Here is a 20920-nt window from a genome sequence, read left to right as displayed (position 1 = left end):
CCAAAACATTGTGCCAGGTGCTGCACAGACCCACGGCGAGCAACGGGCACTGCCCTGAAGACTAGCCAGAGAGGTGGGGAAACTAAGGCACACAGCCCTACCCGCTTGTCTCTGGAAATTGAAGCCGCCACGTGCCCAGCCAGCCTCCCTTGGTCACGGGAGGCGCATCATCCCCACGCGCTGGCTGAGGAAGCATGAAATTTGTCGGCTAATTACTGGGGGCCTGCGGCTGGCTGGGCCGGTCCAGCCACCTTCCTGGCAGGGCTGTGACTGGGGTGTCACCCCCCCAGCGGGCAGCGCCCAGGGGGTGAAGAGGAAGAGGCGAATTAGTGAACAGGACGTGAGCAGGTGGGTTTGGGATGCGGCACATGGGGCCACCCAGCCAGGTGTGAGAAGGTGGAAGGGCAGGGACGGCCCATGGGAGTTGGGTGCCGATATGCCATGGAGGGGGGGGCAGTGTGGCGCAACGTGCCAGCCCCTGTTGCGCTGGGCGACCCGGCGGCACACAGGGCAAGGGGGTGACAGCCAAGATGTGGAGTGACTCCTGATTGGCTCCAGAATGAGGGGGGGGTGGTTGTCCCATTGACTCCTGTGGAGTGACTCCTGATTGACTCCGGAGTGAATAAGAGGCGAACTGGGTTTATGGGTCAAGTATTTTGTCCCCTCCGTTATTCTCTGCCGGGCTTGGCGAGTTACTGGCACAAGCCGAACTCACTCATATAGCAGACAAACAACCAGCGCGTTGGATGGACATTGGGGTGTTTGGGGGGGCAGGGGGCTAGCCCCCACTCCAGATCTGTCTCCTAGCCCCCCTGCTCTAATCATGAGCCCCCGCTCCTCTCCCAGAGTCAGGAGGAGAGAACCCAGGAGTCCTGGCTCCCAGCCCCTACCCCCATCTCTAACCCACCGGCCCCCACTTCCCTCCCAGAGTCAGGAAGAGAACCCAGGAGTCCTGGCTCCCAGCCCCACCCGCTCTAACCACTGGACCCCACTCCCCTCCCAGTGCCGGGGAGAGAACCCAGGAGTCCTGGCTCCTGCCACTTGCCCCCTCTTCCAGGAGCCAGGAAGCCTCCGGAAACGCGCTGCCTGCGTGCATGGGCCTGTTGCCACCCCCTCGTGTGACTCTATTACTGATGACTCAGTGGCTCTCCGGGGACTTTCCTGGCTGCTGCAGCCCCTGCCAACACCCGCCCCGGCCACACGTTGCCCTCGTCCAACCCCACGAGCGCCAGGCTCCCCGGTCGCGACCCCCATGGCCGATACAGGCCCCCTTTGCCAGGGACGAGCCAGCTAGGACCGATCTCAGCCACGCTCCCGCCCCGGGCTCAGCCCAGCGCTTTCCAAGCGTAACCCCGCTTCTCCACACGCCGTCTGTGTGCCGAGAGGCCCGGGGGACAAGCCAGGACCGGCTAGGCTCTGTGGGGTGGGGTTGCTCAGCTGGGGGATGGGGCTGAAAGCATCCGGGGAGCAGGGTGAAAAGTCAGCCTTAGGTAGGGGTTAAAAACCACAGCCACTAAATTGGGAGGGGTTACGCCAGAGCCCCACTTGGGGGGAGCCCCACTTGGCTGGTTATCCAGGGACCCCTTGCCCGGCATGGAGATGCGGCCACCTCTGGGACGGGGCGGCTGGTTACCCAGGGACCCCTCGCCCGGCGCTGAGATGCAGCCACCTCTGGGGTGGGGCGGCTGCTTACCCAGGGACCCTCACCCGGCACGGAGATGCAGCCACCTCTGGGGCGGGGTGCCCTGTTACCCAGGGACCCCTCGCCCAGCACTGAGATGCGGCCACCTCTGGGGCAGGGCGGCTGGTTACCCAGGGACCCCTCTCCTGGCACTGAGATGCGGCCACCTCTGGGGTGGGGCGGCCGGTTACCCAGGGACCCCTCGCCCGGGGCCGAGATGCAGCCACCTCTGGGGCGGAGCGGCCGGTCACACAGGGATCCCTCTCCTGGCCATGTGGCCCATTCACTGCCCCCTACCGGCTCTCTGGAAGGTCGGCGGCACCAGGGTCAGTTGGTTACTAATTTATTATTTTCCTTTTTACATTTCAACCTTCTTCCGACAAGAGAGCAACGCTTCCACAGCCGAACCCAAGGGATCTATAGGGCTGGGGGTGGGTGTCTGTGTGGGGTGAGTCTACAGGGCAGGGGGGCCCAACAAAACGACCTGCAATGCACCGCATCACCTGGGAGGGGAGGCGCAGCCCTGAGATAGACCCACACCTGGACCCCCCCCAGCTCTGCCAGTGCCCCTCACACCCAACCCGCAGCCCCTGCTACCCTGGCCCTGCCCCCCAGCTCTGCCAGTGCCCCTCACACCCGACCAGCAGCCCCTGCTGGCCCAGCCCTGCTGGTGCCCCTCACTCCCGACCCACAGCCCCTGCTGGCCCTGGCCCTGCCCTCCCAGCTCTGCCGGTGCCCCTCACTCCCGACCCGCAGCCCCTCAGCTATTTCAGGCCTTGAGCTATTCTAAGCTTTCACGCACTGCTGCGGAGCAAACACCCATTCAGCCGCAGAACCTGCCTTTCAAGTGGCTCATTATGAACAGCGGAGAACATGGCCAAGGTCACAGACTGCATCAGCTAGGAATAGAACCCAGGAGTCCGGGCTCCCAGCCCCCCCCTGCTCTAACCCACCAGTCCCCACTCCCCTCCCAGAGCCAGGGACAGAACCCAGGAGTCCTGGCTCCCAGCCCCCCCTGCTCTAACCCACCCCGGAGTTTAAAAGTCATCTGGTGGGATCTACGAAAAACGCGCCCCCTATTGGCTGTTGAGGTGCACTGCAGGGTCACACAGGGTCTGCGAAAAAGACCCCGGTTCAGGGTGGGGAGGGAACCGTGCCCAGACCCGGGGCAGAGCTGGGGCCAATTGGTGCAGCCGCGAGGGAGCCGGTGCCATGCTACGTTACAGGCAGAGTTACAGCGACACGCTCAGCAGCTGTTCTCCAGAGCTGGCGAGAGATTGGATCCCGTTCAGCGCCGAGATGCGGCCACTTCTGGGGTGGGGCAGCTGGTTACCCAGGGACCCCTGGCCTGGTGCTGAGATGCAATCACCTCTGGGGCGGGGCGGCTGGTTACCCAGGGACTCCTGGCCTAGTGCTGAGATGCAGCCACCTCTGGGGCGGGGTGGCTGGTTACCCAGGGACCCCTCGCCCGGTGCTGAGATGCAGCCACCTCTGGGGCGAGTCATGGCAGCTGCTGAACTGCCGCCTGCAACTCCACGAGAACGTAGGCCAGGAAGCAAAGGAAAAGGACGTTTCAGGGGAGGGGGAGTGGAGACTTTGTCCCGGACTCCTGGGTCCCGTCCCCCTCGCTTTCCTCTGGGTTTTCGCCGGCAGCCAGGCCCGTCACCCCCATCTGCGGCTACATCGCGTCCCTGGGAGAAGCGGATGCGCTGCTCTCGTTTCTGTACAGAGTCCACGAACCCCGAGAGGACGGGCTCATCTGTCCAGCCGCCGGCCGACCGGAAGCCAGGATTGTGCGAAAGCAGGAGTGGGGAGGGTGTTCCTGGATGGGGGGGGCCTGTAGCCCCCCCATGCCCTCCCCCTCACTGGAGCATTATTGCTATAGGAAGAGCTGGCTCTGGCTGACCGATGGGTTGTGTTGTGTTTTCATTTAAAGCGGAGAAAGAAACTCAAGTGGAAAGAGAAATGTCCTGGGTGGATTTGATCAATATCTTTCCCCTACAGGGAAAGTGGGGGGGCGGGGGGAGAGAAAAATAGTCCCCCGAAGGGAATTCCCCAAGTCCCCAGCAGGGGGCGCCAGCCAGCTGGGGGGGCAGAGTCCGAGAGCTACACAGAAGCCAACGGGGGGGGGGGGTGTGCGCAGGGAAAGCCACAAGTGCCCCTTGGTTCTCCACGTCAGCTGGGTTCGTTAGCTCGATCAACGAATTCCTCGCCCGTCCCCCAGCACGAGGCGGTGGCCCGTCCCTTTAAAAACGGGAGCATGGATACCACGGGAGGCGAAGCGGCTGGCGAGATCCGGCGGGAAAGCTGGAAGGGTGGGCGGGGCCTCTTGCCCGCCAATCCCCTGGCTCATGCCGGCAATGGGGATGGGTCGAAGCAGCAGCCGGGAGGGGTGGGGGGCGGAGGGATACGGGGGGTGGTCTTAGGTCATGCGCGAAGCAGCACCTCCTCCTCCCAGGCAGTGCAGAGAGCCAGGCGGAGGGATACGCAGTCCGGTGGGACAAGGGCGTGCACAGTCCCGGGCGCCGATGTGTCCCTACGCCCGGGACTCTTTTTTCGTATTGGGCTTGTTGCCAAGGAGGGCGTCGATTTCCTGAATGACGGGCGGGGTCAGCTGGGCTAGCACCTGCCGAGAAGGGGGGGTGAGATCCCCCATACCAACGCCCCTCCCCTTGCTGGGAGAGAACCCAGGAGTCCTGGCTCCCAGCCCCCCCTGCTCTAACCCACCAGCCCCCACTCCTCTCCCAGAGCCGGGGAGAGAACCCAGGAGTTCTGGCTCCCAGCCCCCCTGCTCTAACCACCAGCCCCCACTCCCCTCCCAGAGCCGGGGAGAGAACCCAGGAGTCCTGGCTCCCAGCCCCCCTGCTCTAACCCCCAGCCCCACTCCCCTCCCAGAGCCGGGGGGAGCACGGCGGGGGAGGGGCACTCACATGGATGGCTCCCAGGTTCTCGATCAGCTGTTCGGTGCTGGACACCCCGAGCAAGACGGAGCTGACGCCCTCAGAGCGCAGGCACCAGGCTGTGGGGCAGAGACAGGGAGGTGGGATGGGCTGGGGGGCAGTCCCCCTTGCCCCCCAGGGGAGAGCGCCCCCTGCTGACCTCCCCCCACTCCCTGCCCCACAGTGTCCCCTAGCGCCGCCCTGGGGCCAGCCCTGCCTGCCAGGGGAGAGCGCCCCCTGCTGAGTCCTGCCCCACTCCCTGCCCCACAGTGTCCCCTAGCGCCGCCCTGGGGCCAGCCCACTGCCAGGGGAGAGCGCCCCCTGCTGAGCTCCCTCCCCCGCTCCCTGCCCCACAGCGCCCCCTAGTGCCCTGGGGCCTGTCCCTCACCGATGGCCAGCTGGGCCACGGTGCAGCCCAGACGCTCGGCGATGGGCTGCAGCTCCTTGATCTTGGCCTGTTGCTTCCGCCCGTCGTCGCTCTGCAGCTTCTCCTTCAGCCACTGGTAGCCCTGGGGGGGGCAGGGGGACAGGGCGTCAGGTGGTGCCGGGGGGGACAGGGCGTCAGGCGGTGCCGGGGGGGGACAGGGAATCAGGCGGTGCCGGGGGGAGTGTTAGAGGATGGAGGGGCAGAGGGAGCCCAGATGGGGGTGCAGGGGCACTGGGGGCGCAGAGGCATGGACAGGGGTGGGGGGTCCCGGCAGGGCATGGGGGGAGCACAGGGTGGGGCAGGGCATGGGGGGGGGCCCATACCTTGATGGTGGCCCGGCAGTTCTCGGGGACCCGCTCCTCATACTTGCCAGTGATGAGGCCGCAGGCCAGGGGGGACCAGGTCACGGCACCCACACCTGGGGGGGATGGATGACAAAGGGATTAGCTCCCCCCAGCGATGCCCCCCATCCCTTCCCCTTCGCCCCATAGATCCTCCCGTCCTCATCCCCTCCCCCTATAGCCCCTGCCCCACAGGTCCCTTCTACCCCCCCGCACCCTCCAACACCCTGCCTGATGGACCCCTCCACCCCACAGATCCCCTCCACCCCCAGCACCCCACTTCACCCCCTCAATACCCAGTTCCATGGACACCCTCCCTCCCATCACCCACCCCACAGATCCCCTCCATTCCCAGCACCCCACTTCACCCCCTCAATACCCTGTCCCATGGACACCCCCCCTCCCATCACCCACCCCACAGATCCACTCCACCTCCAACTCCCAACTCCTGCCCCCCAACACCCTGCCTCATGGACACCCCCCCTCCCATCACCCACCCCACAGATCTCCTCCACCCCCAGCTCCCAACTCCTGTCCCCCAACACCCTGCCTCATGGACACCCCCCCTCCCATCACCCACCCCACAGATCCCCTCCACCCCCAGCTCCCAACTCCTGTCCCCCAACACCCTGCCTCATGGACACCCCCCCTCCCATCACCCACCCCACAAATCCCTTCCCCCCTCAGCTCCCCACCCACAACACCCTGCCCCCCCGGACCTCCTCCCCCTGGCACAGGCACCCACCGATCTTGTGGTAGAGCTCAGGAAGTTGTGACTCCACCTTGTCACGCTGAAACATGTGGTACTCAGCCTGTTCGCACACCGGCGGCACGAGGTTGAACTGCCGGGCCACCGAATACGCCTCCTGTAGGGTATGGGGGGCAGGGGGTGAGACGGGGTGGCCGAGGGACACCCCCCCCGGTATCCCCTCATCCCTCCTGGCATGGGCCCCTGAAAGCCTCCCACTGCCTGGGGGCCCCGTCCCCTCCCCCCTCAAACTGGGGGTGCCCTACGCCCCACCCTCCCAATTCCCGGTGCGGGCGGAGCACTCACCATGATCTCCATGGCGCTCCAGCGCGAGGTGCCCCAGTACATGGCCATGCCCTGGTTGATGACGTAAGTCATGGCCCGCACGATCTCTGGGCACGGGATGGGGGGCAGGGAAAAGAGGGGAGACAGGTCAGCCAAGGACTCCTGCTTCCCCCCCACCGGGGAGCCCCACTTTCAAACCCCAACTGCTCAAAGCAGTGGGACCTGAGCCCCACTTGGGTGCCGTGTTCACTCTGAACCCTACTGACGGCAGTTCCTACTGAACCCTACTGACGGCAGAGCCACAGCCAATGGGAGTGTTAATCCTGGCCCCTACTGATGGGCAAATACATCTCAATGGCACTGACAGATATCGCTACCATTTAGCTCAATGGACTGTTGACTCTGAAACCTACTGATGGCAGCATTTCCCGTCCACTCTGCGGACAGACATGTGACCTGGCCCAATTTATCTCAGTGACCAGGTTATTTCTGGAGACCTAATGTGATTAAATCATTCCTAGCTGGCCCCAGGAGAGATGTGATACGGCCCTATTTAGCTCAATGGGGTGTTGACTCTGAAACCTACTGAGGGTGGTTTTTCATACCCAGACTGCAGAGTCAGAGTAGACGGAGGTGGAACCTGGGTTGAGCCATCTCCGAGGGATGTGCCGGCCACGGGCCTGTTAGGATATGTGTCTGTCTGTCCACGGGCAGGGTTCACCCCATGGCCACCCCCCTCTCAAACATTACAATACGAGCAGACACCCCTCTGCACTGACACATTCGCACAGAGCCCGACCTATAGCGTAGAGTCCCGTGAACACCACAGTGACCCAGCATGGGGGTCTCTATCCTACACTGCTTGGTCAATGGGGGTCAGAGGGGCTATAGGGTTCTAGGGGGCTTTGGGGAGGGACTGGGTCAATGGAGAGGTCTATGGGGACTTGGAGGGTACACCCTATGGGGGAGGTCTATGGGGTTTGGAGAACAAGGGCGGTTAATGGAGTTCTCGGGGGTTCAGGGATCTCTGCCCTACAGGGCTGGTTCCATTTGGGGGGGGGCAAGGAGGTCTGTGGGGCATTCGGGGTCTATTGGTTTAAGGGGCAACTATGTGGTTTCGGGTATCTCTATGAGGCCAGGTCTATGGGGTTCTATGGGTTTTTTTGGGGGGGGTCAATGGGCATTCAGGGGCCTCTCTGTCCTATGGGGCCGGTCTATGGAATTTTGGGGACCTGTGGGGGTTCAGGGGTCTCTGCCCTATGGGGTGAGGTCTATGGGGTAGTACAGGGGTTCAGGGGTCTATGGGGTTCGGGGGTGTCAATGCGAGTTCAGAGGGGGGTCTCTAGCCCACAACACTGGGCCTGTTGGGTTCTATAGGTTCTGGAGGGGTCTATAGGAGTTTGTGGGGGTCTATGGGGTTGTAGAGGGTTTGCATGGGGGGTCTATGGGGGTTTGGGGGGGTCTCTCCAGTACCTTCCAGTAGCAGTAGGCGGAAATTGGGGTCATACTCTGTGGGGGGAAGCAGACAGAGGTGAGGGGGGGATATGGGGGGCCCATCCCCCCACAGCCCCCCCATGAGATCTCCCGGGGGGGCACACACACGCATGGGGGCTCTTGGTGCTGGGATGGGGGTGCCCCGGAGGGGCAATGCTGAAGGGACGGGGGGAGGCGCACGGAGGGGGCGGAACCGGTGGGGTGGGGGCAGAGGGACGGGACCCACCTTCCATGGGGCTGTTGACGTCCATGCGGTTGGCAAAGACGATATCGACGTAGCCCAGCTGCAGCCGCTCCAGCGACCCCCTTAGCCCTGAGGGGGGGGCCCATGGGGGGGGTCAGTCGGGGGGCACAGGCAGCCCCCCACCCCACTGGGCCGCCTGAATCCTGCCACCCGCCATAGACTCCTCCCCCCTGGGATGGACACCCCCCATGCTTCCCCTACCCGCCCAGCCCTTCCAATCCTACCCCACCCCCTTGAATCCTGCTAGCCCCCACCCCATCCCCTCCTCCATCTCCCCTGAGGCCCCCAAATCCTGCCCCACCCCCCTCTTCTGCTGCCCCTCCCCACAGCACTACCCACCTGCCCAGCCCCCCTGAATCCTGCTAGCCCCCACCCCATTCCCTGAGGTCCCCAAATCCTGCCCCCACCCCCTCCTGCTGTCCCCCTCCCCTCAGCTCCGCCCCTTCAACCCAAACTCTGCCCTTCCCCTAGCTTGACCCTACCCCAGTGCTCCCCCCCCCAATCCGCATCTCACCCTCAATGATGTGCTTCCGGGAGAGGCCCCGCTCCGTCTCCGCCCTGGGGGGGGAAAGAGATTAAGAGTTGGGGGTGGGGGGGGTCCCCTAAGCCAACCCATAGGGGCCTGCCCCCAGGGGGAACAGGGGGTCTCAGCGTCCATGGCCAGCTCAGCCCTCCCTGCCCCACTGGGCTGAGACCCGGCAAACTCAACTCATTGATAAATATGGGACTGGGTGGGAGCCGGCGCCCCCTAGAGGGGACAGGCCCCTGCCCCATTCCCTGTCCCCCAGCCCCATGGCATTCTGGGTACTCACTGGCCACCCCAGTAGATCTTGGTGGTGACAACGTAGCTGGATCGCCTGGGGGGAGGAAGGAAGGCAGGTTAGGCAGGCAATGGAGAGACCCCCCCAGCCCAGCCCCCCACCCTGCTCCCTGCCCCATAGTGCCCCCAACAGAAGGGAGGTTGGGGGGCTGGTTACCTCCAGCCTTTGCTTCGCAGGATGTTGCCCAGAGTTTTTTCTGCCCTGAAAGGAAGAGGGAGGGGGAAAAAAGCAGATGAAAGAGAAATAGGAATCCCCCCACCCCTCCCAGCCGCACACTGTTCCCTAGCCAGGACTCCTGGGTTCTCTCCCCGGCTCTGGGAGGGGAGTGGGGGCTGGTGGTTAGAGCAGGTGGGGCTGGGAGCCAGGACTCCTGGGTTCTCTCCCCGGCTCTGGGAGGGGAGTGGGGGCTGGTGGTTAGAGCAGGTGGGGCTGGGAGCCAGGACTCCTGGGTTCTCTCCCCGGCTCTGGGAGGGGAGTGGGGGCTGGTGGGTTAGAGCAGGGGGGGCTGGGAGCCAGGACTCCTGGGTTCTCTCCCAGCTCTGGGAGGGGAGTGGGGGCTGGTGGGTTAGAGCAGGGGGGCTGGGAGCCAGGACTCCTGGGTTCTCTCCCCGGCTCTGGGAGGGGTGTGGGGGCTGGTGGTTAGAGCAGGGGGGGCTGGGAGCCAGGACTCCTGGGTTCTTCCCTGCCAGGAGAAGGACACCTACTTGCCGGAAGCGTAGACCTCAGCCGTGTCGAAGAGGTTGACCCCGTTCTCGTAGGCGATGGTCATCACGTTCTCTGCAGTCTGGGGGTGCAGAGAGGTGAGTCAGTTAAGTGACCCACAGCTCCATGCTGCCTCCCCACCTGCGCTGGGCCCCCTAGGATCTCTCGGGGACCCACAGCTTCCTGGCTGACCCAGGACTCACCTCGTCTGAGATCTGGGAGCCAAACGTCACCCAGGTGCCTGCGGGGAGAGAATCGGTGATATGAGCCGGAGCCAGGAGAGGGGGAGGGTGTAGGGGCTGGGGGGGGGGGACACAGCCCACTCTACCCTCCCCAGTCTGTGCCCTTCCAGTCACCCCCAAACCCTGCCGGGATCCCCCCACCCTGCGCTCCCCACGCCACCCACCTGGCCCTGACACGAGAACTCACCAAGCCCGAGGCAGGACACACGGAGCCCGGATTTCCCCAGATTTCTGCAGGAGAAAGAGCAGAATTGGGGGAGTTTACAGATGCTCCCCCTCCAAGGACAGAGAGTCCCCATGCCCCTCACTCCCGAACTGCAGCCCCCAGGCCCCCCACCCCAGAGGTGGCCGCATCTCAGCGCTGGGCGAGGGGGCCCTGGGTAACCGGCTGCCCCGCCCCAGAGGTGGCTGCATCTCAGTGCCGGGCGAGGGGGCCCTGGGTAACCAGCCACCCCGCCCCAGAGGCGGCCGCATTTACAAGGGGCCCCGTATACGAGGCAGATACACACTCTCCGGCATCCCATCTCCCCCACGGCTCGGGCTCATTCCCGGTGGTGCGGACCTGGGGTCGGTCCGGATCTCAGAGCTATTTATAGCAACTTCTCGCTCACTGTGGCTGCTCCAGCTGGCACAGGAGCCGGGCATCTCTGGCCGGAGCAGAGAGGGGAAACTGAGGCGCTGACCACAGGCCATGCCAGAGATCACACAGCTAGTCTGGGCAACAACAAAGCAAGGAGTCCTGGCTCCCAGCCCTGCCTGCTCTAACCACCAGCCCCCACTCCCTTCCCAGAGCCGGGGAGAGAACCCAGGAGTCCTGGCTCCCAGCCCCCCCTGCTCTAACCACCAGCCCCCACTCCCCTCCCAGAGCCGGGGAGAGAACCCAGGAGTCCTGGCTCCCAGCTCCCCTGCTCTAACCCACCAGCCCCCACTCCCTTCCCAGAGCCGGGGAGAGAACCCAGGAGTCCTGGCTCCCAGCCCTGCCTGCTCTGACCCACCAGCCCCCACTGCCCTCCCAGAGCTGGGGAGAGAACCCAGGAGTCCTGGCTCCCAGCCCTGCCTGCTCTAACCACCAGCCCCCACTCCCTTCCCAGAGCCGGGGAGAGAACCCAGGAGTCCTGGCTCCCAGCCCCCCTGCTCTAACCCACCAGCCCCCACTCCCCTCCCAGAGCCGGGGAGAGAACCCAGGAGTCCTGGCTCCCAGCCCCCCTGCTCTGACCCACCAGCCCCCGCTCCCTTCCCAGAGCTGGGGAGAGAACCCAGGAGTCCTGGCTCCCAGCCCCCCTTGCTCTAACCCACTGGGGGTCACTGGAAGGGCACAGACCAGGGAGGGTAGAGCGGACTGTGCCCCCCGCAGCGCCCCACAGACCCTATAATAACCCACCCGCATGCCCAGCCCCAGCGCCCCACAGACCCTGCAATAACCCACCCGCACGCCCAGCCCCAGCGCCCCACAGACCCTACAATAACCCACCCGCACGCCCAGCCCCAGCGCCCCACAGACCCTACAATAAGCCACTCACACGCGCGGCCCCAGCGCCCCACAGACCCTACAATAACCCACCCGCACGCGCCTCCCCAGCGCCCCACAGACCCAACAATAACCCACCCGCACACGCAGCCCCAGCGCCCCACAGACCCTACAATAACCCACCCGCACGCGCCTCCCCAGCGCCCCACAGACCCAACAATAACCCACCCACACGCCCAGCCCCAGCGCCCCACAGACCCAACAATAACCCACCCGCACGCGCCTCCCCAGCGCCCCACAGACCCTACAATAAGCCACTCACACGCGCCTCCCCAGCGCCCCACAGACCCTACAATAACCCACCTGCACACGCAGCCCCAGCGCCCCACAGACCCTACAATAACCCACCCGCACGCGCCTCCCCAGCACCCCACAGACCCTACAATAACCCACCCGCACACGCAGCCCCAGCGCCCCACAGACCCTACAATAACCCACCCGCACACCCAGCCCCAGCGCCCCACAGACCCTAAAATAACCCACCCACACGCCCAGCCCCAGCGCCCCACAGACCCTACAATAACCCACCCGCACGCGCCTCCCCAGCGCCCCACAGACCTTACAATAACCCACTCACACGCCCAGCCCCAGCGCCCCACAGACCTTCAATAATCCACCCGCACGCGCAGCCCCCGCACCCCACGGACCCTGCAATAACCCACCCGCACGCCCAGCCCCAGCGCCCCACAGACCCTGCAATAACCCACCCGCACGCCCAGCCCCAGCGCCCCACAGACCCTGCAATAACACGCATGCACAGCCCCAGCACCCCCAGAGACCCTGCAATAACCCACCCGCACGCCCAGCCCCAGCGCCCCACAGACCCTGCAATAACACGCATGCACAGCCCCAGCACCCCCAGAGACCCTACAATAACCCACCAATGGAAACTAAACTGGTAGGACTTGAAGTATCTGCGATTGGAAGTTGAATGAACTGTGTCCCATTGTCTCCAATCCCTGCCCCTTCCCAACCTACCCACCCTCCCCTCCCCTCCTAGAGAGGGGGAGAGAACCCAGGAGTCCTGGCTCCCAGCCCCCCTACTCTAACCCACCAGCCCCCCTCCCCGAGCCAGAGAGAGAACCCAGGAGTCCTGGCTCCCAGCCCCCATTTTTCTAACCACTGAGGCAAGAACTCTTCTTACCCTTCTCAATGTCCCCTACACCCCACGAGTGCCCCCAACTCCCCCTTTCTGTCCCCAGCCCCCGCTCCCCCTCCTGGGCCCCCCAACTCCCCCACCCTGCCAGCCCCTGCCCCCCTACCTGTATTTCATGCCGGTGGCCAGCCCCGTGGACTCCCGCAGCAGGAACGCGATGTGGGGCAGGTTCTGGCCGGGAGCCCGCAGCCCCGCCACCGCCGCCAGCCCCCGGGCCCCCTTAGGGGGCTGGTGCCCCCCATTTCCCTGGCCCCCCGGGGCCGGCGCCCCGCGCCCCCCCGTGCAGAGCCGCTCCTCGGTGCTGCGGCTCCGCAGACTCTGCTCGGTGCAGGCGATAGAGACCTGCATGGCTCAGCCACAATGGGGGGGCTGGGACCCCCGGGGGTCCTGGCTCTTTAGCGTTAGGGTGACTGCAACCCCCCCTCGTTCCTCCTTCCCTGTCCCCGGAAGGGGGGTGTCCGAAATCTGGGGTGGGGGAAGGGCCGAGGCCATGCGGGAGAGGTGGGCGAGTGGGGTTGGGGGGGGAAGTGGCGGGGAGGGGGGCAGAGAGGGTCCCCCCAGTCCCGGAGGGTTCGCGGCACAGTGCAGCGCAGCCTCGGCCTCATTAGCATAACAGGCTCCGCCCACTGGTCCAGGGCAAGGGATGGTGGGAGGGAAGTAGATGGATTGGCGGCTTTGAGAGGGGAGTGGGGGCTGATGGTTAGAGCGGGGCAGGGGGAGCCAGGACTTCTGGGTTCTCTCCCCAGCTCTGGGAGGGGAGTGGGGGCTGGTGGGTTAGAGCAGGGGGGGCTGGGAGCCAGGACTCCTGGGTTCTCTCCCTGACTCTGAGAGGGGAGTGGGGGCTGGTGGGTCAGAGCAGGGGGGCTGGGAGCCCGGACTCCTGGGTTCTCTCCCCAGCTCTGGGAGGGGAGTGGGGGCTGGTGGGTTAGAGCAGGGGGGCTGGGAGCCCGGACTCCTGGGTTCTCTCCCCAGCTCTGGGAGGGGAGTGGGGGCTGGTGGGTTAGAGCAGGGGGGGCTGGGAGCCAGGACTCCTGGGTTCTCTCCCTGACTCTGAGAGGGGAGTGGGGGCTGGTGGGTCAGAGCAGGGGGGCTGGGAGCCCGGACTCCTGGGTTCTCTCCCCAGCTCTGGGAGGGGAGTGGGGGCTGGTGGGTTAGAGCAGGGGGGCTGGGAGCCCGGACTCCTGGGTTCTCTCCCCAGCTCTGGGAGGGGAGTGGGGGCTGGTGGTTAGAGCAGTGGGGGAAGGAGCCAGGACTCCTGGGTTCTCTTCCCGGCTCTGGGAGGGGAGTGGGGGCTGGTGGGTCAGAGCAGGGGGGCTGGGAGCCAGGACTCCTGGGTTCTCTCCCCGGCTCTGGGAGGGAAGTGGGGGCTGGTGGGTTAGAGCAGGGGGGCTGGAAGCCAGGACTCCTGGGTTCTCTCCCTGGCTCTGGGACGAGAGTGGGGGCTGGTGGGTCAGAGCAGGGGGGGCTGGAAGCCAGGACTCCTGGGTTCTCTCCCTGACTCTGAGAAGGGAGTGGGGGCTGGTGGGTCAGAGCAGTGGGGGCTGGGAGCCAGGACTCCTGGGTTCTCTCCCCAGCTCTGGGAGGGGAGTTGGGGCTGGTGGTTAGAGCAGGGGGGCTGGGAGCCCGGACTCCTGGGTTCTCTCTTAAGGGGATGAACTCTGACATCCACTCTCCTTCCTGCAGTCTGATCACAGCCCCCCACCCCCCCAAAGCTGGAGGGGGAGGGACGCTGCGTTCAGAGCCGCAGTGACTCTTAAAGGGACCGCACCCCAGGGTGCCCCCCCCCAGCGCTGGGAGTGTGAGGCTCTGCGCGGGGAGGAGCTGCTGCTATGTAGGACAGTCCTCCCCCCCATCCAGTGTGTATGGGGGAGGGGTGGACTGGGTTCCCCCGCAGCAGGACGCCTGGGTCCACCCTAGAGTTCCTCAGATAAAGTATAAGAATTGAGGGGGGGGGGTGAATGGGCACCGGATGCGGGGAGCCGGGAAAAGCTGGGAATGGGGGGCCCGAGAACCCCAGCACCCCCCACCCCTCAAATGCAAGGGGCCGGGAGAAGCGAGGTCAGGGCTCCCCCTGCTGGGCGTGGGCGGCAGCGCCGCTGAGAGGTACCGACACAGAAGCAGCCCCCACATATTAGACCCCCCCCAGATATTGGGGGAAAGGAGGGGATGGATGTAAGTGGTGAGGTCGAGTGGGATGGGGGCTAGGACTCCTGGGTTATCCCCCTGGCTCTGGGAGGGGAGTGGGGGCTGGTGGTTAGAGCAGTGGGGCCTGGGAGCCAGGACTCCTGGGTTCTCTCCCCAGCTCTGGGAGAGGGTCTGGTGGTCAGAGCAGGGGGGTCTGTCACAGGGGGTCCCTGTTGGATACAGGGTTTGGGGGCAGGGCTGCATGTTTCCCCCACAGGACAGCACGTTGCTGGGGAGTGGCGGGGACACCCCGAAATCCCAGTCCAGGTCTGGGTCTTAGAGAAGCCCGGGCTGCCTTCCCACCCCGCAGCACATGGGCTGCAGCTGCTCCTACAGCCACATGGTGGCGCGAGTTCCCCATCAATGGGAAAAGGCTCTAACCTCCCGCCCCCGGCTCCCACTCCCCTCCCAGAGCCGGGGAGAGAACCCAGGAGTCCTGGCTCCCAGCCCCCCTGCTCTAACCCACCAGCCCCCACTCCCCTCCCAGAGCCGGGGAGAGAACCTAGGAGTCCTGGCTCCCAGCCCCCCCTGCTCTAACCCACCAGCCCCACTCCCCTCCCAGAGCCGGGGAGAGAACCCAGGAGTCCTGGCTCCCAGCCCCCCCTGCTCTAACCACTAGCCTCCACTCCCCTCCCAGAGCCGGGAGAGAACCCAGGAGTCCTGGCTCCTAGTGTCCCCAGCTCTACCGCACTCAACCCCACTCCCCTCCCAGAGCGGAGGCCAAGAACCCACTTGTCCAGATACCTGACATTCCAGGCCCATCTCACCAACACATACCCCGCTCCTGGGCATCTGCTGCAGGGCTAGGGTCTGCACAGGGGATAACAACCTTCTACTGTGACCAACTCCCTCCCAAGCTCATGGGAAAGGGGTCTGTGCCGGGGTCCTAGAGCCTCAAACCCAGCCGAAGTGGGGCTGTAGCCAAATGCATAGGAGGGGGGCAGAGTTAAGGTGAAATGGACATCATCAATGCCTGGACTTCGCCCCCGTCAGGGCATATGCAGGAGAAAGACCTGGAGGTCCCTCATTGATTCACTGGAGGCCATTGGGAACGTGCTGGTCGCTGCTCCCCAAGCCCCCCAATCTGGTTGCCATGGTGAGGGAGCCGTCCCCTTGCATGCGGGGAGCTCAGGCCGGAGGCCTGTGGAGATGTTGCTCCTTCCCTGGTGGTGCCACCTTATGCAAATCACCCCAGCTCCTTTGCATAGGGAAGCCTCATTTGCATAGAGCCATCCAGCATGGCTTTTGGGGGGGCCTCGATGAGGACGTGGATCACGGCTGCCCCCAGGAGGCATTACCGGGACCCTGTAGGCTGCAGAATGGGGGTCCAGGTATGGGGGGGACAGGAAATAGGGGGTGCAGAGAGCCCCCAGCATGGAGGAACTGGGTGGGGGAGCTGCAGGGTGCCCCCTATACTCTGCTTGGGTACCTATCACCGGTCCCCCTGTGCCCTGCACTGGCACCTTCCCCGTGCCCCCTGCACCGGTACCTCTCCCTGGTGCCCCCTCTGCTGGCACTTCCCCCTGGTGCCCCTGGTGCCCTGCGCTGGCACCTCCCTCCATGGCCTCTGTACCCTGTGCTGGGACCTCCCTCCCCCCATGCCCCCTGTGCCCTGCGCTGGCACCTCCCTCCCCTCGTACCCCCTGTGCCCTGTGCTGGCACCTCCCTCCCCCCATGCCCCCAGTGCCCTGCGCTGGCACCTTCCTCCCCCCGTGTCCCCTGTGCCCTGCACTGGCACCTCCCTCACCCCGTGCCCTGCACTGGTAGCTCTCCCCAGTGCCCCCTCTGCTGGCACTTCCCCCTGGTGCCCCCAGTGCTCTGCGCTGGTTCCTGCCCCCGGTGCCCCCAGTGCCCTGTGCTGGCACCTCCCTCCCTGGCCTCTGTACCCGGCGCTGGCACCTCCCTCCCCTCATGTGCCCTGTATCCTGCACTGGTACCTCCCTCCCCCAATGCCTCCTGTGCCCTGCGCTGGTACCTCCCCCAGGTGTCCCTTGCACTGGCACCTCCCCGTGCCCTGTGCTGGGACCTCCCCTGGTGTCCCCTGTACCCTGTGCTGGCACCTCCCCGTGCCCTGCGCTGGTACCTCCCCGGTGTCCCCTGTACCCTGTGCTGGCACCTCCCCCTGTGCCCTGCGCTGGTACCTCCCCCCAGTGTCCCCTGTACCCTGTGCTGGCACCTTCCCCGGTGCCCCCGGTACCCTACGCTGGATCCTCCCCCCGGTGCCCCCCTGTACCCTGCACTGGCACCTCCCTCTGTGCCGGCACCTCCCCCCGGTGCCCACGGTGCCGGCACCTCCCCCCGATGCCCCCTGTACCCTGCGCTGGCATCTCCCCCCCGGTGCCCCCTGTACCGTGCACTGGCACCTCTCCCAGGTACCCTGCGCCAGCAGCCTGCTTTGGGGCTCCCCTACCAGGACACCCCTCCCCATGCCCCCCCGGTGGCGCCCCCTACCTGTAGCCCATGGTGGTGCGGGTGCTCTGCAGCTCGTCGGCCGGCAGCCCCGCCTCCAGCAGGTAGCTCTCCAGCCGCCTGCGCTCCAGCAGCCGCCGCGCCGCCTCCAGCAGCTGGCCCGGGGTGAGAGCCGGGTCCCGGCCCGCCGCGCTCCCCTGGCTGCGCCACCGCCCGCCCTCGCCCCGCCCGCCTTTGCCCTTCTTGGCGGTCGGCAGCCCGTACAGCTCGTCCAGGCTCAGCTTGGCCCCCGCCGCGCCGCGCCCCGCCGGGCCCGGGACCCCCCGCGAGGAGCTGGCGAACATGGCCTCGGTGCGCCCTGATCTCGGTGCGCCTTCTCCGTGCACCCTGATCTCAGTGTGCCTTGTCCCCCGTGCACCCTGATCTCGGTGTGCCTTCTCCTCCGTGCGCCCTGCGCCTTCTGCCCCGTGCACCCTGATTTCGGTGCGCCTTGTCCTCCGTGCACCCTGATCTCAGTGTGCCTTCTCCTCCGTGCGCCCTGCGCCTTGTCCCCCGTGCGCCATGATCTCGGTGCGCCTTCTCCTCCGTGCGCCCTGATCTCGGTGCGCCTTCTCCTCCGTGCGCCCTGATCTCTGTGCGCCTTCTCCTCCGTGCACCCTGCGCCTTGTCCCCCGTGCGCCCTGATCTCTGTGCGCCTTCTCCTCCGTGCGCCCTGTGCCTTGTCCCCCGTGCGCCCTGATCTCGGTGCGCCTTCTCCTCCGTGCGCCCTGATCTCGGTGCGCCTTCTCCTCCGTGCGCCCTGATCTCGGTGCGTCTTCTCCTCCGTGCGCCCTGATCTCGGTGCGCCTTCTCCTCCGTGCGCCCTGCGCCTTGTCCCCTGTTCGCCCTGATCTCGGTGCGCCTTCTCCTCCGTGCGCCCTGATCTCGGTGCGCCTTCTCCTCCGTGCGCCCTGATCTCTGTGCGCCTTCTCCTCCGTGCGCCCTGTGCCTTGTCCCCCGTGCGCCCTGATCTCGGTGCGCCTTCTCCTCCGTGCGCCCTGATCTCGGTGCGCCTTCTCCTCCGTGCGCCCTGATCTCGGTGCGCCTTCTCCTCCGTGCGCCCTGCGCCTTGTCCCCTGTTCGCCCTGATCTCGATGCGCCTTCTCCTCCGTGCGCCCTGATCTCGGTGCGCCTTGTCCCCCGTGCGCCCTGATCTCCTGGCGCCGGGACACTCTCCCCTCCCCCTGGAGCCACGTGGAGCCGGCTTAGCCGGGGGCTGGGCAGCTGCTATACCGTGAACCTCTCACCTCTCCTGCCATCTGCCCCCTCCCCATCCCCCCTGTGACACGTCCCCAGTCCCCTCTCCTTGCGCCCCCTTTCTGCAGCTCATTAACCATGCCCCCTCCCCCCAGGGGCACTTACCCCCTGCCCTTATGCCCCCCTGGAGAGCCACTCCCTTGGTGAACCCCCACAACAGGGGGACCCCAGGCAGAGGCAGGGTGATCTCCTCTCCCCACCTACTCCACAGGCACCGCCCCTCCCCACCCCGTGCCCCCAGCTGCTGCCCACCCCAGGCATGTGAACTGGTCTGCCCGCTGCCCCTCTCCCAGCTGGGCAAGTCTGTAACCCACCCACCCACCCTGCCCCTGATGTAGGGGGCACAGACGGACAGGGACCACAGCGTCCTTCCCCCAGGCAGTGGGTTCTCATTAGCCATGTTCTCACAAGGACTGGTTCTCACAAGGGCCTGGGTATTTTCCCAAGAGGCCTGTGATTTTCACGAGCGGTCCCTGATTCTCAGCAGAAATCTGTGATTCTCGTAAGAGGCCTGAGATTTTCACAAGGACTGACAATTTTTCACAAGGAGTCCTGGATTTTCATGAGGCGCCCATGATTTTCACAAGTGGTCACTGATTCTCACAAGAACCCGGAGATTTTCACAAGAGGCTGGTGGTTTTCATGAGTGGTCCCTGAATCTCGCAAGAAGTCAGAGATTTTCACAATGATTTTTCACACGCAGTCCCTGCCTCTCACAAGAGGCCAGAGATTTTCACAAGACCAATGATTTTTCACGAGGGATTCCTCATTTTCACAGGTCAGTGATTTTTTGGAGGGGGTCTCAGACCCAGGGACTCCCCATCTAGGCAGACTCCCTCCTTTTCTAAGCACAGCCCCCCCCCCATATCACCATGACAACAGCTTCCCAGAGTGACCAGATTAGCTAAGCTGCTTAAGGGAACAGGAGGCCAGCAGCTGGGGTTGGCTCAGAGCCAGGAATGGGGTGCGGGGGAGAAGGGGCATCTGGCAGGGGGGAGGGGAAAGGGCCCTTACACAGTGTGTGTGGGGGGCCAGATCGCCCTGTGGTGTCTGGGAGGGGAGTAGGGTCAGGTGGGTAGAGCAGGGGGACTGCAAGCCAGGACTCCTGGGTTCTCTCCCCAGCTCTGGGAGGGGAGTGGGGGCTGGTGGTTAGAGCAGGGGGGCTGGGAGCCAGGACTCCTGGGTTCTCTCCCCGGCTCTGTCAGAGGAGTGACAGGACACATGGTTTCTATCCCCCCTTAGAGCCTGTGAGGACATTACAGGGGAGCAGGGTACCCAGGACTCATCCCCTGCTATGCCCAGGGAATGCCAGCCTGGTTGGGCCCAGCTCCTGGGAGCGGGTCCCATGCCAGGGGGAGGCTGACCCACGGCCCCTGAAGGGTCAATGCAGCCGGCCCTGCTACCGACGGCTGCTCAGATCCTGGTATTTGGGGCTGTCAGGGAATTAAACCACCAGCATTGTGCAAACAACTAATGCCCAACGCGCCACCTGGCACTGGGCTACCCCACCCCTAGCGCCAGCACAACTCTGCTCACACCGGGGGCCCTCTGGAGAGTGGCCATGGAGCCCACAGAGCGGGGGAGAGAACCCAGGAGTCCTGGCTCCCAGCACCCCCTGCTCTGACTGCTAGATCCCACAGAGACTCAGTTTCCCTGTGTTTTGCATTGCTACCCTGTGAGGAGTGGTGGGGGCGGGAAAAGGGTTACGCCTGCTTTTGGGGCAGCTGCAGCTGTGACCTGGGGGTCTGGGCCATGGCTCGTGAGCCCCCCATCATGGCAGCCTGCAGCCAGACGGTGGCCTCCCTCCGACAACTCCCCACTTGCTCCCTCGCCAGTGGGACGCTCCGGCCTGCAGCAGCCGCCGCCCTGGGAAGCCATGAGGGGGCCCCACACGGAACCACGGTCGCCCTCCCAGCCCGAGTACAGGGGCACCCCCTCAATTCTGCCCTCGGCTCTGGGAGGGGGGCAGAGAGCCAGGACTCCTGGGTTCCGCACATGCAGGAACTAACCGCAGGCCTGCCCTGGCGCTGGTACCGGAGCGTCCCGGGGGGGGGATTAGAGGAATTATCTCTGGCAGACGCTCCCCTGCGTGGGCAGCATGCGCTGCCTTTTAGCGCCAGGTGCTGCATGGCACCACCTGGTGCCCCTTGCCCCCCCCCACTCCTGGGCCAGCCCCCAGCACCCTTCTGGCAAACACAGGGTTAACGGGGATAGTCCCCTCCTCTCCCCAGCATGACTTGGGAGCCAGCGCCCCCTAGAAGGGACAGGCCCCTGCCCCATTCCTCCCCCCCCTCCCCGAGCCAGCCAGTCCCTGCCCTGGGGCCTGACCCCTGTCTGTCCAGCAGCAGTGAGTCGCCCCATTGCCTGACACAAGCTGGTGCCCTCTGCCCCATGGCTGCTCCCCACGGGCGCCGGCACTGAAG

General features: G+C 65.4%; 2 protein-coding genes across 6 annotated transcripts; both read right to left on the bottom strand.

Annotated features, from left to right (window-relative positions):
- Positions 1–2008: 2008 nt before the first annotated feature.
- Positions 2009–17571, bottom strand: KCNAB3 (potassium voltage-gated channel subfamily A regulatory beta subunit 3). Of its 5 annotated transcripts, XM_050933127.1 has the most exons (17): positions 17244–17571; positions 10112–10155; positions 9886–9923; positions 9685–9764; positions 9137–9181; positions 8972–9016; positions 8674–8717; positions 8142–8228; positions 7895–7930; positions 6443–6528; positions 6134–6254; positions 5371–5465; positions 5009–5129; positions 4612–4700; positions 3111–4307; positions 2432–3050; positions 2009–2238 (listed from the first exon to the last, which is right to left on the bottom strand). In XM_050933127.1, the coding sequence occupies exons 1-15, from the start codon at positions 17543–17545 to the stop codon at positions 4218–4220; spliced, it is 1323 nt and encodes a 440-aa protein (XP_050789084.1). In that variant the 5' UTR covers positions 17546–17571; the 3' UTR covers positions 2009–2238; positions 2432–3050; positions 3111–4217. The 5 variants fall into 5 exon arrangements, with proteins under 5 accessions (XP_050789084.1, XP_050789083.1, XP_050789087.1 ...); XM_050933126.1 differs by having other exon boundaries at positions 2432–4307; XM_050933130.1 differs by lacking the exon at positions 17244–17571 and adding an exon at positions 12715–15286 and having other exon boundaries at positions 2432–4307.
- Positions 17572–17598: 27 nt separating this feature from the next.
- Positions 17599–18897, bottom strand: LOC127039747 (uncharacterized). The gene is made up of 3 exons (XM_050933604.1): positions 18816–18897; positions 17707–18444; positions 17599–17658 (listed from the first exon to the last, which is right to left on the bottom strand). Exons 1-2 carry the CDS (start codon positions 18895–18897, stop codon positions 17714–17716), a joined length of 813 nt encoding a protein of 270 aa, XP_050789561.1. The 3' UTR covers positions 17599–17658; positions 17707–17713.
- Between the last annotated feature and the right edge of the window lie 2023 nt (positions 18898–20920).

The sequence above is a fragment of the Gopherus flavomarginatus genome, chromosome 23 (assembly GCF_025201925.1).
Source record: "Gopherus flavomarginatus isolate rGopFla2 chromosome 23, rGopFla2.mat.asm, whole genome shotgun sequence".
In the NCBI taxonomy this organism is placed as follows: domain Eukaryota; kingdom Metazoa; phylum Chordata; order Testudines; family Testudinidae; genus Gopherus; species Gopherus flavomarginatus.
Note: the sequence above shows the minus strand (reverse complement) of the source record. Positions and strands in the feature narration are given on the sequence as shown.